At 32.0% G+C, this 17,205-nt stretch overlaps 1 protein-coding gene across 1 annotated transcript in view; it reads left to right on the top strand.

Moving 5' to 3' along the window:
- LOC126878988 (retinoblastoma-binding protein 5 homolog) overlaps positions 1–17,205 on the top strand; it is a 114,139-nt gene that overhangs the window by 84,828 nt on the left and 12,106 nt on the right. Inside the window, exon 9 of the mRNA XM_050641867.1 lies at positions 11,415–11,550. Coding sequence (XP_050497824.1) covers positions 11,415–11,550 — 136 coding nt within the window. The remainder of the gene's footprint in view (positions 1–11,414; positions 11,551–17,205) is intronic.

Raw genomic sequence — 17,205 nt, 5'->3', positions numbered from 1 at the left:
TACAAAAATGTTTATTAGGTAGGTATATTATAAAATAATTGTCTTTTATCATTTTTATATAGAAATAAGAATACAAAACAATTTAAGAGGCGTAATATGAAATAATTCTTCTTCTTCTTCTTCTTTTGGCATACCCTCCGAATCATCATACCATTCCACATTTCTCTGCCTTTTGGCTTTTCCGACAGTTTCCTTTTCAGATTCCGGATTCCGTTATTATTTTGATTACAAAGCACATTCAATGTATGATACAATTTGCTTTGTAAAACTTCCGTTAACCGAAATAATAGGGGGGAGGCCGTTTCGGATAACAAGAATTTCGGTTAAAAATATCATTCTTTTTTTATTCATCTTGTATCAAATTACATAGTATTCTTGGTCAAAGTTGGTATTAAAAAATACTATGAGGTGATTTCGTAATAATATGTTCTTGAATATGTAAATACAGAACAAAGCAATACAATGTTGTTCAGTGTTTTTAAAAAATATTCTATTTTCTTTTGTATTTTCCTTTGACGACGATGTTTTGCAGCTATATTTTTATTATATAGACGCTTCGGTTAAACGATGTTTCGGTTAACGGAGGTTATGTATATGATCCAATGAACGTATGAGTATAATTTGTTTAACGGTGAATCATATGTGATCATTAATTTTTTTTTAGAAAAACGCTATTTGACTTTTGGATATATTTAGTGATAATAAAAAGCAATATTTACTGCAGTTGCATGATATTTAATATTAAAATAGCAGTAGACGTGGGAGACTAATTAATCAAAACTTAATTAACTAATTAATCTAAACAGAAGTCACAACTTTGGTGTTGTGACTTTTTTTAAATTATTTATTACCGTTTTATATTTATCTTCATAGGTACTACGTAGTAATAGTCTGTATGGTGTTCAGGCTGTTTAATGTTAAGTCCATCAATCTCAATAGGGAAACAAGATTAACCACTTCAATAAAATAAGTTTATAACATACGTCCACGGGATAGTAGCAATTTCCTAATTATTACCACTGACAGTATGTACCAATGATACTACATATCGACGTACGTTTCAATATATATTTTGATTTAACTTGTTTGAAAATGAATCATACGCATGGGCACAGATAAAATGGAACAACTATAGCTTTGTTGAAGGTGTCAAGTTGGTATATACAGTGCGTCCATAAAGTAACGCATAAATTCATTCAGCCCTATTCTGTAACTTTTAACAAATCGAATAGAAATGACCAAGTCGAATCGTAATTACCCAAAATCGGAATGTTTGATATCTATCGCGTCATTTTTGTGTTTGGATCGGTATTCTGTAACTCATATCGTAATCGGAATCTCTGACTTCTATTTCACGCGGTTCTGAGGAGGTGGCAGCCGCGCAGTAACCAGCGAAATTGTGTTCTGTGACCTATTTTGTTACTTGAGATATGACACCGTTGCCATTTCCTCAATGTTTTCATACTTTCTTCATACTATCCTCAAAGTTTTGAGAAGTAAATAAAATATTCGTGTAAATACTGGATGCAAAAAGCTTAAAAGAGGATAAATGGTTTTAAATTAAAGTTAATTAAAATTGATATAAAAAAGAAGATAAACTGATAAATAAAAAAGATAAGTGAAGATAAGAAGTATAAATGCTTTTAAATCAAAGATATTTAAATTGATGTTATTAATTCATTATTATTAATAAATTATTTAAAGTTGATATTACTAATAATATGCAATCTTTAAGATTCGATTTCAGTTGAAATAACTGCTAAACAACTTTTCCCAAAAATGGCATCTTTTCTATAATTTGTTCAGGCTATGAGCGTTGACTGATAAATATACAAGTATACTGGTATAATATTTATTTATCAAGCTATTCTTGTGCATTATACCATTGATTGCAATTGTAAAAGAAATATACGAACAAAATATGGCAACAATGTGAATGGGAAACATTCAGACGCCAAGTAGCAAATAAATAAGGTTAGGTCCAATTATTCATACTCGTACAACATGTCTAAACGAAATATATATAGTTCTCTAAACAAATAACACCACATACTAAAAATTAAGCAGCTAAAAAAAGGTACAAATACTATAAATAATTATAAATAAGTAGTATGTAATTAATTATTTTTATATATAAAATATAAACGTCAAAACAAAACAAAATGCGCTTGCGTCAACCACAATTCCGATAATCGGAATCTCATCTCGACAGGGTAAATGCTGTCGAAGTGATTTCTATTCACATTACGATTGTAGAGATTCCGAAGTAGTTATGGAATACGGATTTGGACTATTTCTATTCGACTTGGTCACTTCTATTCGATTTTACTGACTTCTATCATCGAAATGAGTTACAGAATAGGTATGATTATTAGCTAAGTAAACAGCATTACTAGAAATTCCCGAAACAGTTTGATTTTTATTTTTAAATTACGATTTTTTGACATATATACACTAACTGCCTTACTAATAAAACACTCGTATTCTAAGGTTATTCCGTATTTATATCTAGAATAGTTATTCTAAGTATAAGGTAGATATAATACAAAAATAATTTGTTACCAATAAACTCCGTATAAGTTAGTTATAAGTATTCCCACTTTATTCCGAAATATTAGTTTGGCAACGACGCAATCTTCTACACAAATGCATAAAACAACGATATATTGGGTAAAATATGTCAATTTTGACTTTTCTCTACAAATAATACACCAAATTCCGTCATTTTTTGATGAACTACCCGCAGTTGCTTTTCCCTTTATGAGTCGTATAAACTCAAAAAATATGTAGATTACATAATTTTTTGATGGACTATGGTCGTTGTATTCTCTGCTATATTTTAATAAATCGTTATTTCTTATATTGTATGTTGAGTTTGAGCATTTCATAAAATGGCTTCGAATAAAAGGAACTTTGTATTTTCTGCTGTATTGTAATAAATCGTTATTTCGTATGTTGTATGTTATATTTGAGCATTTCATAAAATGGCTTCAAATAAAACAGAACTTTACATTAAATGGGAAAGTGAAGAAAAAGTAAACTTTATTTATTTGACTTATAAATGCAATGTAAATATATGTTAATTTCAGCATATTTTGAAGAATATTGTGAGAGATTTTCTACATATTATAGAAAATAAAGACCTTATTTTTCTTGTAGAGTGGAGGATAAGCCTCCTCCTCGCTTGTTCACAATAAGTGAATCACCTACTAATTTTTCTAAAAATCTTACATCATCTTTAGGAAACCGGATTTTTATTCTGCTTTGTTTGAAAAAGAATTTATGCTTTCTTTGAAAGTTTTCCTTTTTCGTGTATTTTCCATCATGTTAATTAAATTATCAACTTCCTCGTTAGCCGCAATACCTCTTAAACACATTTTTTTTATTGTATATCTACTCACAAAACAAATCAAAAAATAATATATTTTTGTCTCTGATGACTTTGACAGTCATAAAATAGGTTATAGCAGACTTAAACAAGGGTGTGGGTCGGTATAAACTTGGACTAAATTCTTATTCCAAGTATAACCTATACCTAAGTTATTCCATGTTTATTGGTAGTGATTTTGCCTATACCTGACTTATTCTCAGTATAACTTTTATACTTCGTTTATTAGTAACAGTGTATGCATCAAAATTAACGCACCACCTTAAAATGGGACATTTTTGATGTCTCGTATTTCCTAAACGTGTTGTCCGATTTGAGTGATTTTTTTAGTATATTATAGCTTTATTCTTCAAGAATATCGATGCAATAATATTATTGCTAAAGAGGTCAGTGTCATTGTATACCGGGTGTAACAATGTAGTGTGTTTTTTCCTCAAAATTTGGAACACTCTGTGGAATATTCTAGCGTATATAAAATATTGAAATTAAAACTTAACTGTAGCCTTAGGCTTTCTTAACATTTTGCTTTTTGATTCATTCGTTTATGTTGGATAATAAAAAAGTTAGGTACTTTAACATAGTCCTATCGCCAGGGGGGGTACAACGGCCTCCTGTATTCAGATGGACTTACCCAAGTTTTTTTTATGTATTTTGACCCGTAGAACACGAATTTTTTGGGTAACAGTTGATCCGGATGTCGATAAGATTGTTATAAACAAAGAAGTTGAGGAATTACATAACAGCGATTTCTCGCAAAACAAAACATGTTTTTGTATTTGTTGGGCCATTCTAACCAAAAAGTGTTCCTACAAATTTTTTCGTAGGATGCATAGTTTTCGAGATAAACGCGGTGGAACTTTCAAAAAATCGAAAAATTGCAATTTTTGTACCCGAATAACTTTTGATTAAAAAATAAAATAGCAATTCTGCTTACCGCATTTGAAAGTTCAAGTCAAAGTACATAGGTTTTAGTTATTTGCATTGCTAAAAATGTATTATTTTATTGTTAAACAAAAGTATAAACACCTAGTGCTGGAGTGATGTTTTCAATGATTTCTCATTTAAAATCGAACGAGTAGGTAGAGTAGGTACAAGTGCAAGCGAGGCTATTTCTACGTATCATGCATGTAAACGCATGTATTAGGCACGGAAACACTATGTGTTTATAGCTTTTTTTAGCAATAAACACAAATTTTTAGCAATGTATATATTCGAAGCCGATAGAATTTGACTTGAACTTTCAAATCCGGTAAGCAGAATTGCTATTTTATTTTTTAATCAAAAGTTATTCCGGTTCAAAAATTGCAATTTTTCGATTTGTTGAAAGTTCAATCGCGTTTATCTCGAAAACTATGCATCCTACGAAAAAACTTGTAGGAACATTTTTTGGTTAGAATGGCCCAAAAAATACAAAAACATGTTTTGTTTTGCGAGAAATCGCTGTTATGCAATTCCTCAACTTCTTTGTTTATAACAATCTTATCGACATCCGGATCAACTGTTACCCAAAAAATTCGTGTTCTACGGGCCAAAATACATAATAAAAACTTGGGTAAGTCCATCTGAATACAGGAGGCCGTTGTACCCCCCTGGCGACAGGACTAACAACTAGCAATGTTATTCATCAATGCAGGATGTTTCTAAATAAGTGCGACAAACTTTAAGGGGTAATTCTGCATGAAAAAATAATAACCGTTTGCTTTATAAATATATGTCTGCTAATGCTTTGTTTCTGTGATACGGGATGTTGAATTTTTTCTGACAAACTGACGATTTATTTATTGCTCTAAAACTGGTTGAGATATGCAAATGAAATTTGGTAGGTTTTAAGAGGTAGTTATTGCACATTTTTTGACATATAATTAAGAATTTTATATTCACCATTAGCGTGCATACGGGTAACATTTAAGATACATCCCGTATGCACGCCAATGGTGAATATAAAATTCTTAATTGTATGTCAAAAAATGCACAATAACTACCTCTTAAAACCTACCAAATTTCACTTGCATATCTCAACCGGTTTTAGAGCAAGAAATAAATCGTCAGTCTGTAAGAAAAAATTCAACATCCCGTATCTCGGAAACGAAGCATTTGTGGTCATATCTTTATAAAGCAGTCATTATTTTTTCACCCCTTAAACCCCTTAAAGTTTGTCGCACTTATTTAGAAACATCCTGTATTGATGAATAACATTTCTAGTTGTTAAAGTACCTAACTTTTTTATTATCAAACATAAGCGAATGAATCAAAAAGCAAAATGTTAAAAATGCCTAAGGCTAGAGTTGAGTTATATTTCAATATTTTATATACGCTGGAATATTCCATAGGGTGTTCCAAATTTTGAGGAAAAAACACACTATCATTGTTACACACGGTATACAATGAGACTTACCTCTTTAGCAATAATATTATTACACCGATATTCTTGAAGAATAAAGCGATAATATACTAAAAAAATCACTCAAATCGGGCAACAGGTTTAAGAAATACGAGATATCAAAAATGTCCCATTTTTAAGGTGGTGCGTTAATTTTGATGCTTAGTGTATAATACTAGTGACGTCATATAGGGGTTATGTGATAGCTCATTTGAAAGGGTATTCAATTCTCTATTCAGTAATATAAACAATAACATAATTGGAACCTACATGGGTCCAAAAATTGTTTTAATTAAATTGACACAAAAAGTAGATTGTATGTAATTTATTTAATTCTAAATACCTTTTACTGTTGTCAGAAAACAGGTTTTTTATGTAATTATGTTTATTTACAATCTACATCATTAAAAGAGTATTAAGTAAATTTGTTCCATGTTTTTGGGCATGAAGAAGAGACTTCCAATGATGTCTCATCTTATTCTATTTATGTTTAACTTTTAAAATAGGTCTTGAGGCCAGGTTCTATCTAGTCTCCTTGTGGCAGGGCCATTATGGAATAATTCCCTTACTAACTCATTTTCATGGTGAATGGTACGCTCATTTTGTGACTCCGTAGGTCGATGTATTTCTTCTCTAATGAAAGGTATATTTAAGTCTTCGTAAAGTGTTTGATTATTTACGTACCATGGTGCATCCACTATTGATCTTAGAACTTTAGACTGAAATCTTGGGATGATATTCAGTGATGTTGACTTTGCACAGCCCCAGAGGTGTAGTCCATAGTACCAAATAAGTTTGAGTATTGCTTTGTACAGAAGCATTTTGTTTTGTATGTTGAGTTTTGATCTGCGCTTAAGGAGCCAATACATTTGCCGGAATTTCAAGTATAGTTGTCTTCTTTTGGTCTGGATATGTTTCTTCCAATTAAGACGTTGGTCAAGATGGAGGCCAAGGTATTTAGCGTCTGTTACTGTTTATATTCGTACATTTTCCATTCTTATAGGCGGGCATGTGTTGTGGCGGTTGGTAAACGTTATTTGAGATGATTTTATTTTGTTTACTTTTATTCGCCATTTTGTGTACCATTCACTGAGTATGCCCAGATGATGTTGCAGGTCTTGTGAGGCTTGTATGGGATCTTCATTTACAGCTAGTATTGCCACATCATCCGCAAAGGAAGCGATCGTAGTATTATGAGACTCTGGTATATCGGTTGTGTAGAGTGAGAAAAGCAGCGGCCCGAGAACACTACCTTGCGGAACTCCGGAGTTAATAGGACATAGGCTGGATTGTTGGTCTTTGAATTTGACAGAGAAATATCTATTTGATAAGTAGGATTTGATTAGGAGGAAATAGTTACTAGATAGTGCTAATTTTACTTTGTAAAGCAGACCTCTGTGCCAAACTTTGTCAAACACTTGTGAGATATCTAGGAATACAGCGTTGCAGTATTTCCTTTCTTCGAGAGTTTTTGATATTTCATTTACTATTCGATGGACTTATTGTGTAGTAGAGTGATTTTCCCGAAAACCAAACTGATGTTCTGGTAGTAATGTTAGGAATTCATGATCTGCGTATATTCTTTGTAGCAGCAATCTTTCAAAAACTTTGCTAACGATTGGGAGTAGACTGATGGGTCGATAAGATGTTACTTGATTGGGCGCTTTGCCTGGCTTAAGGATCATGATTTCTGCAAATTTCCATATTTTTGGAAAGTATGATAAGCTTAGCATGCGATTAAATATTACTGTTAGCATAATAATGGCCTTACGAGGAAGTTGTTTTAGTACTTGTGCCGAGATTAAGTCATAACCTGGAGCCTTTCGTGAGTTGAGTTTGGTTATTTCTTTCTTGACTTCTATAGCAGTAAAACTTTTGATTGGAAGGGACATTTGACATGCTGCGCTAATTAGTTCTTTCACTTATTCATCAGGGTCTGGTGGCTCGGTTTGAAATACACTTGTAAGATGTTCAGCAAATACGTCCGCTTTTTCTTTGTTGGAACGAGCCCATTCACCATTTGGTCTATGGAGGGGAGGAATAGTTGTGTATGGTTTTTTGAGCTTCTTAGTCGCCTTCCATAGCGTTTGATCATTTGCTGTAAGGTTTGTAATGTAATGTTCGAAAGTTTCGTTGTTTGCAGCTTTGATGGCTACTCCAAGTTGTCTACGTAGTCTATTGTATATGTGTTGATCTATGTTGTTTCTAGATCTTTGTCAGTTTCTTCTCGCACGACGTTTTTCAGCAATGAGTTGCCGAATTTGTAGGGGAAGATTTGTTGTATGTGTCGCTCTGCGTTCAGTTCGTGGTGTAGATTGTCATGCCGCTTCTTGTACAAGGGTGGTGAAATATTGAGCTGCTTATCTATCTCGTGTGGAGATTTGATTCGCAAATTAAGATTAATGTTTTCTTCTAGGTAGTATTGGAAATCTGCCCAGTTGGTGTTTTTTGACGCTAATCGAGGAGGGGGTGTGTTGTTTATAACTGTGGTACTCTTGTTCATAATAACTGGTGTATGATCAGATGAGAGATCATAGCTGGATTCTATTAGACAGTTGTTTCTAGATTCTCCTTTGCTTATGTAAAAGTCTAGCACATCTGGAAGTTTTCTGGGGTCACTTGGCCAGTAAGTAGGGATTCCGTTGGTGTGGCAATCATAGTTGTTGTCGGTCATTGCTTTTAAAAGGTTGTTATTTGAGCTCCAATGTGTGTGTTTCGCATTCCAATCTCCCCCGGCTACAAATTTACTGCCAAGTAATTGAAAGAAGGCTTTGTATTCATTCTAAGAAAACAGGTAAAAAATAAACATTGATTTAACTTAGATGAAATGTTCAACTGCCAAGAGGCATGTGGATGGCAGCTGTAACATTGAATTTAAGCGAAAAACAATATTTATTTGTCCTGTTACATAAATGTATAAACATTTTTTTCCTGTTTTCTGAGAACAATAAAAGGTATTTTGAATTAAATAAATTACATACATTCATCCTTTTGTCTCAATTAATTTAATTTAAAATTTTTTTTGGATACCCTATATAAATAATAGGGAACTTACACATTTTTTTTATTACATAATACTGTTCAGTTTTGTTTAATAATGAGATTTCCAAAATTTCACTCTTCAAAAACTCATAATAACTTAATACAAATTTAAAGTCTTCTGCGGTATAAAATAGTTCCAACGACCCGTGACGTCACATAGTTTTATTAGTTATGCTTATGGTTATATTTAGGTATATTCTCCTTCTCCTTCTTTAGTTTATTAGCCTCCACCTACTTGGGTATTTGGCCTGCTCATCGTCGCGGAATAAGGGAAAAATATTTATATTCTAATGACATTTATCGTATGTCATTGTAATAATATATACCAGTTAGTTGAGATTAGAGTTTGATACAGTTTTTGAAGTAAAGGAAAGAAGGTTTACTATGGAAAATAAAACCATTTTGTAAAAGTACAAGTTTTCTATGAATAGTTCAAACGATCAAAAACACTTTTGACGTCACATAACTGTATTTTCTACTGACGTTTATAATGTCTAATTTAATATTATATAAGTACAATTTTGTTTACTTTGTTGGTGCAGAATGTAAACATATAACCGGATGACGTCACGACGCGTTTTGGGCTGGCTGGTATAATTTGAATTTTTAATCGTCTTTAGGGGCCAAACCAAAGACAAAAAAAAACTTATCTTTAATACATGTTTTAAATTATGTTCTGTTGTGATTTATAACATTTTTTTCGAATTTAAAATTTTATGCAAATTTCCTATTATGTTACCGTTTATACAGGGTGTTTCATTGGGAAAATAACATACGTTAACTGTAGAAAGAGGACACTTAGGCAGTCTCAAAAATACCATACATTATGGGTCTTACTTCATTAATAACAAAGATACTGGGTGTTCTATCTATTTTGCCATTTTCTTATTTGGTTCATAACTTTTTAACCACACTGTATATTTATTTTATATTTGGCACGCAAATATTATTTAAGGTGTACAATCAACAAATTTATTTTAAATTGTAAAAAATCCACGTCCGGATTAAAAAATATTGAAAAAATGTTCCGACCCAAAAACAACACCCTGTACATTGAATTTTTTTAAAATAGATTTTGCATTTGAGAAGAGGATGAAAAACTAAATTTAGTGGTATACTTTGAATTTTTGGCAAAATGATTTTTCTGGTAAAATTTTGAATTTGAACTCTGAAATTATGTGAATTGCGAAAGCTCGAAGTAGAAAAAAAAAATTGAAATACGACTTACAACTTGCTAACCATACTTTATTTTTATTTTATATTGATCACTGAATATTCTTTAACGTGTCCAATCATTTAATTTATTTACAATTATAAAAAATCCAGGGCCGGATTAAAAAATATTGGAAAAATGTTCCGACCCAAAAAACACCCTGTACATTATTTTTTTTAAATGGATTTTGCACATAAAAATTTTGAATTTGAATTCTGAAATTATGTGAATGGCGAGAGCTCAAATTAAAAAAAAATAAACTGTGACTTAATTTTAATTAATGCCATTATTTAATCTAAATTGGGCTTTTGGGTCGGAAGATTTTTCCAATATTTTTTAATCCGGCCCTGGATTTTTTTATAATTGTAAATAAATTAAATGATTGTACACTTTAAAGAATATTCAGTGATCAATATAAAATAAAAATAAAGTATGGTTAGCAAGTTGTAAGTCGTATTTCAATTTTTTTTTCTACTTCGAGCTTTCGCAATTCACATAATTTCAGAATTCAAATTCAAAATTTGACCAGAAAAATCATTTTGCCAAAAATTCAAAGTATACCATATACCACTAAATTTAGTTTTTCATCATCTTTTCAAATGCAAAATCTATTTAAAAAAATTCAATGTACAGGGTGTTGTTTTTGGGTCGGAACATTTTTCCAATATTTTTAAATCCGGACCTGGATTTTTTACAATTTAAAATAAATTTGTTGATTGTACACCTTAAATAATATTTGCGTGCCAAATATAAAATAAATATACAGTGTGGTTAAAAAGTTATGAACCAAATAAGAAAATGGCAAAATAGAGAAAACACCCAGTATCTTTGTTATTAATGAAGTAAAACCCATTAAGTACGGTATTTTTGAGACCGCCTAAGTGTTCTCTTTCTACAGTTAACGTATATTACTTTCCCAATGAAACACCCTGTATTACTGAATGGAGAATTGAATACCCTTTCAAATGAGCTATCACATGATCCCTATTTTCATTTAAAAAAATCATCCATGACGACGTCATCACGCCCAGATGGATGACGTGGCTAATATGATATATATGCCAAAAAATCTTAATTTTTATAAAAATCGACATGTTTCGGCAATGTCTAATAATGATGTTTATTTAGCTAATAATGAATTTATGCGTTACTTTATAAGTTTGTTGGGCTCAAGATGTCTCGGATATATTGCTAGTTATTGCACTTTTAACTCTAATAATATGTTCTGACTTTTTGGAATACCTTATATAATTGAAAATAATTTTAAAATGTTGAACTGTCGGGTTGTCCATAATTTCTTGTATGGCTTTTTTCCGTATCTCTTCTCACAAAGACACACACTTCGAAATATACTATATAGTGAGTAATTAATGAAAGTAATGTATTTTTAGATTGAAGATCCTGAAGATAATTGGACGCCTACAGATATTAATATATTGCCATCCAATACAGGCAATGGTGCACCCCCTGCCAAAAAAACAAAGTACAAAACATATGATATATTACTTGAAAATATCTCTGATGGAGGTAATAACAGTTAGAATATATTTATGGAATGTTTTCAGTTTGTCGTGTTACTTCTATAGTTATTAGAATGTTAGTATATAATTTTACTTTTAGTTAAAAGTTGATTTAGAATAAACTGATTATGTATGTTACGAAATTTTATTTGATTGCATTTCCTCTTTAGTTTTTATTATTATTCTTGGGTTTTTGTTTGGTTTTGTATTGAATATAAGATGTCTTGTGATTTTTGGCTGCTACTACCTAGATCTATATATACATACGCTAATTGCCAACTGAAAGCTTTTTTTACATAAAAACTTGATTACTCATAAAACTTAACAGCTAACATAACTTCAGAACATAACAAAACAGCTTATTATGTTACCTTAAAGTAAAACGGGGTTTTTTAATAAAAATAATGAATTTGCTGAATTAGGTCAGATCAAAGTTGTTAAATTTTGTTATTGGTGCCTTCTTGTTTAATTTCCAATTAATTACGAAGCGCTTATGTACATGTCTCAGGATTCGTTTATGTACATTGTTTGGCCGATAAAATCTTAATTTCTTCTTCTTTGAAATTCTACACTAAGCATCAAAATTAACATGGGACATGTTTGATGTCTCGTATTTCCTGAACCTGTTGTCCGATTTTAGTGATTTTTTTTAGTATGTTATAGCTTTATTCTTCAACAATATCGTTGTAATAATATTGTTGCTAAACGGGTAAGTGTCATTGTATACCGGGTGTAACAATGATAGTGTGTTTTTTCCCCAAAGTTCGGAACACCCTGTGGAATATTCTAGCGTATATAAAATATTGAAATTAAAACTCAACTGCAGCCTTAGGCTTTCTTAACATTTTGCTTTGTGATTCATTCGCTTATGTTAGATATTAAAAAAGTTAGGTACTTTAACAACTAGCAACGTTCTTCATCAATACAGGGTGTTTCTAAATAAGTGTGACAAACTTTAAGGGGTAATTCTGCATGAAAAATAATAACCGTTTGATTTATAAACATATGTCCGCAAATGCTTCGTTTCCGACATACGGGATATTGATTTTTTTTACAAACTGACGATTTATTTACTGCTCTAAAACCGGTTGAGATATGCAAATGAAATTTGGTACGTTTTAAGAGGTAGTTATTGCGCATTTTTTGGCATACAATTAAAAATTTTATATTCACCACTGGCGTACATACGGATAATAGGACCCGTATGCACGCCAATGGTTAATATAAAATTCTTATCCCTTAAATGCATCGTGTTGCCGTTCGGCAACATAGGTAAACGATTCAATATGTCTATTCTGATTCGAATTTGAAGTAACTGCATGGCGTTGCCTGTAGTCTACATAGTGTAAATATTAAATAGTTTGGCACTTTTTGCACAGATGGCATAAACATGCACTTCGACCCATTGAGTTGTTTGGCAGCTAACCTGTAACGTCGTGTATTATTTGATGAAGTTTGTGAGTCGTATCTAGTTAGAATATTAGTGATTTATTATTGAAAAAATATCCTAGTTACTAGGTAAGGTATCTACTTTTTACTTTTATTATGCTCCCTTGTTGTTTTTACCGCATTCATGAGAAAAATGAAAAACATTCTTTGTTGCTGTTTTGCTACAGTGCGCACTCAAGAATCTCCGACACAGAATATTTACATCCGATTCTTTATTACAGAATGCATCGTCAGAATTATTTGTCGGAAAGGATCTGCAGGAATATTGGGCAAATTTCACAGGCCTGACTAGTGAAGATGAAAGTGATTTCTCCGACACAGATAGTATTGCAGACCCTGAATTTGAACCTCACTATGGCGACGAATCTGATGAAGAAACGTGCAATGGGGCTAAAGATATGGCAGAGGAGATAGACACAACAAAAAATATGGAAATGCTAGAAAGTGAGCAAATCATCCAGGAGAATGAAAGCTTGCCATCTACCGATCTTGTAGCACCCGGTAATATAGTTGTTCGTTTGGCTGGCATTATTCCAGAGCATCAAAATTTCCGTCTTTATCATGATAATTATTATACAGGTGTACCGCTGCTTGTACATAATGCCAAAAGGGGAATATTATCATTGGGAACAGTTCAAAGGCACCGGATACCATATTGCAAATTACCAACACATACGAATATGAAGAATTTCCTCGTGGTGACAGTCATGAATATACTGCAACGGTTGACGGCGTAGATATCTCATCTACAAAGATAATAAAAATAACGTCTTGCTTTCCACTTTTGCAGGTATATCTCCTATATACAAATAAAACGCTTTGATAAGACTGCGAAAAAAACAGTTGCCAATACTGGATACTCTATAAAAGAGCGACGGTTGCTAAGAACCCAAGGCAAAGCTTTTAACACAAGCAGCTTTTCGCAGAGAACTTGCAGAGTGTCTGTGCAAAATGAGCACAGCCACAGCAAAAAGAGGGAGACCAAGTACATTGGAAGCTGACATCTAAGACAAGAAAAAGAGAGGACTAGCTCAGTACATTCCCCCCAAAGATAGTAGGGACCAATATGGACACTGGCCGACTATAGAAACAAACAACGGTATAAATATCCCAGTTGTAAGGGGTTTACACATACAAAATGTCAGAAATGTGGTGTGGCACTGTGTTTCAATAAAAATTATAATTGTTTTTATAATTTTCATGTAAAGTAACAATGCAGATTTTATATCCTAACTTGACCTTGTATGCACAATGTAGCATTTTGGCAACAAACCTGTTATTGTCAAAAACAAAGTGTTTAAAATTAAACTTAATTTTTTTTATTATTTTTTCATCATTTCTAAGCTTCTGCTAAAAGCTTTTTTTGATATTTGACATCAATAAAAAAAATCATGCATTTAAGGGTTAATTGTAAGCCAAAAAATGCGCAATAACTACCTCTTAAAACCTACCAAATTTCATTTGCATATCTCAACCGATTTTAGAGCAGTAAATAAATCGTCAGTTTGTCAGAAAAAATTCAACATCCCGTATCTCGGAAACGAAGCATTTGCAGACTTAATATGTTTATAAATCAAACGGTCATTATTTTTAATGCAGAATTACCCCTTAAAGTTTGTCACACTTATTTAGAAACACCCTGTATTGATGAAGAACGTTGCTAGTTGTTAAAGTACCTAACTTTTTTAGTATTTAGCATAAGCGAATAAATCAACAAGCAACATGTTAAGAAACCCTAAGGCTACAGTTTATTTTTAATTTAAATATTTTATATATGCTAGAATATTCCACAGGGTGTTCAGAACTTTGAGGAAAAACACACTATCATTGTTACACTCGGTATACAATTACACTTACCTGTTTAGCAACAATATTATTACAACGATATTCTTGAAGAATAAAGCTATAACATCAAAAAAAATTACTAAAATCGGACAACAGGTTTAGGAAATACGAGGCATCAAAAATGTCCCATTTTTAAGGTAGTGCGTTAATTTTGCTGCTTACCTAGTGTATATTGTTCGTCAAGTCTGTAACATAATTAAAATGAATGTTTTTCGTACTTTTAATACTGGACTATACCGGGTGTCCCAATAAGAATGGCTCTCGGCCATATCTCAGGAACTGTTTATAGTATAGCTTTGAGAAAAAAATAGTTATAACAAAAGTTGCCTCGGGAAAAGCCTGGAAACTATTTTCATAATTGTAGGTCCACCGCTAGAGGGCGTAATTGAATATCAAAAATTAAAAAATCAAATTTTTACAAAATTTACCTAATGAAAGGGCACTGGAAATCCAATCATCGTATTCTTCATAAAATGCTGCGCATATTTGATTTCACAAGTTTAAGTCTACCTTTGCAAATAAAAGGTGGGGGTGAGTGGGAACCTTCGTATGAAAAAATGGCTGAACTCCGGTTCTGCTAAAGCAAGAAACCCATTATGAACAGCCAGCACGGCACAGCCCGGCACGGCACAGGACAGTCCAAATTCATTTGTATAGTTTTAAATGCAACGTAACCCATTATGAGCAGCCAGCCCGGCCCGGCACAGGCCAGCACGCAAACGGAACGGCCGAAATTCTCCGAGTAGAATAAAATCCGTTGGAGTCGAACGGCCTCTGAACGGCCAGTCGGCGCCAGTGTGTCATAATTGTTATAAAATATTGTATTGTTGATTTTTTAATTGAAAGCGCGTTGTTTCTTTTGAAATAATATGGACGAACTTTTAATTGAGAGTGTCAGAGAATACCCATTTTTGTATGATGCATCGGACCCAGGTTATCACAATAGCAAGAAAAAGGACAATGCATTGGTACAAATATCCTAACATTTTGATCAATGGACAGGTACATACATTATCTTTTAACCATGAATTCGTTTTTTTAACATGATGCATATTCATTAAAATTGTGTAGTTTATGTCTTTTAAAAACTTTTATTTTACGATAGTTTTTAAAATATATCATAGATGACATGATGCGTTTCTAAAATAAAATTAAAACAATACATATAACATTTTTCTCCTATATAGAGATGGGCAAAATTATGGAATAAATTCATTTTCTCTAAAATGGACGGCTTTGGAGAAAAATCCCGAAACACGTCGATTTTTATTTTTAAATTACAATTTTTTGGCATATATTTCATACTAGTGACGTTATCCATCTGAGCGTGATGACGTAATCTATGATTATTTTAAATGGGAATATGGGTCGTGTGGCATCTCATTTGTGGCCAAAAAATACTTTTTTAATTAAATTAATTGACGAAAAAAGAAGAATGTATGCAATTTATTTAACTCAAAATACTTTCTAATGATGTCAGAAAATAGAAAAAAATGTTTATTTGGCAAAAAAACATTGCTTTTCGCTTAAATTAAATGTTCAAACTGTCAAGAGGTAGGTGGGAGGCTGCTTGTGATTTAATTTAAGTGAAACGAAATGTTTATTTGTGAAATAAACATTTTTTTCTATTTACTGACAGCAGTACAATGTATTTTGAGTTAAATAAATTACATACATTCTTCTTTTTGCGTCAATTAATGTAATTTAAAAATTATTGTTTTGGCTACCCTGTATAAATAATGATATTATTGTTTATATTACTGAATAGAGGATTGAACACCCTTTCAAATGATATGCCACACAACCCCTATTCCCATTTAAAAAAATCATCGATTACATCATTAAGCTCAGATGAATGACGTCTCTAGTATGAAATACAGTGGAAGCTCGATTATCCGTCAGGGCACCGGACCAAGGGTATGACGGATAATCGAGAAGGCGGTTAACAATTAATAATTTGTGTGATGTACATTTTTATTTTCGGCTTGCGATTCTAAAAATAGGACTCTAAAAGTATGGTATCATTTATCATTACCTATTTAAATTGAAATTTAATCCAGAGCCCTGAATAAGAACAAAAATTATTTACATAAAAAAATGCGGTGATGGCATAACTGCACGTGTACATTTCAATGAATTTCGTTTGGCTTATCGCAATGCTCAAACAAAATGAATTGATGACTCAATTTTTACTTGTGTATACAATATAACTTAATGGACCCTGACGGTTAACAGAGGTGACGGATAATCGAGGTTCCACTGTATATGCCAAAAAATTGTAATTTAAAAGTAAAAATCGACCTGTTTTGGTATTTTCTTCCAAAGCCGTCCATTTTAGAGAAAATGAATTTATTCGATAATTTAGCCC

Source organism: Diabrotica virgifera, chromosome 1, assembly GCF_917563875.1.
Source record: "Diabrotica virgifera virgifera chromosome 1, PGI_DIABVI_V3a".
Classification (NCBI taxonomy): Eukaryota; Metazoa; Arthropoda; class Insecta; order Coleoptera; family Chrysomelidae; genus Diabrotica; species Diabrotica virgifera.
Note: the sequence above shows the minus strand (reverse complement) of the source record. Positions and strands in the feature narration are given on the sequence as shown.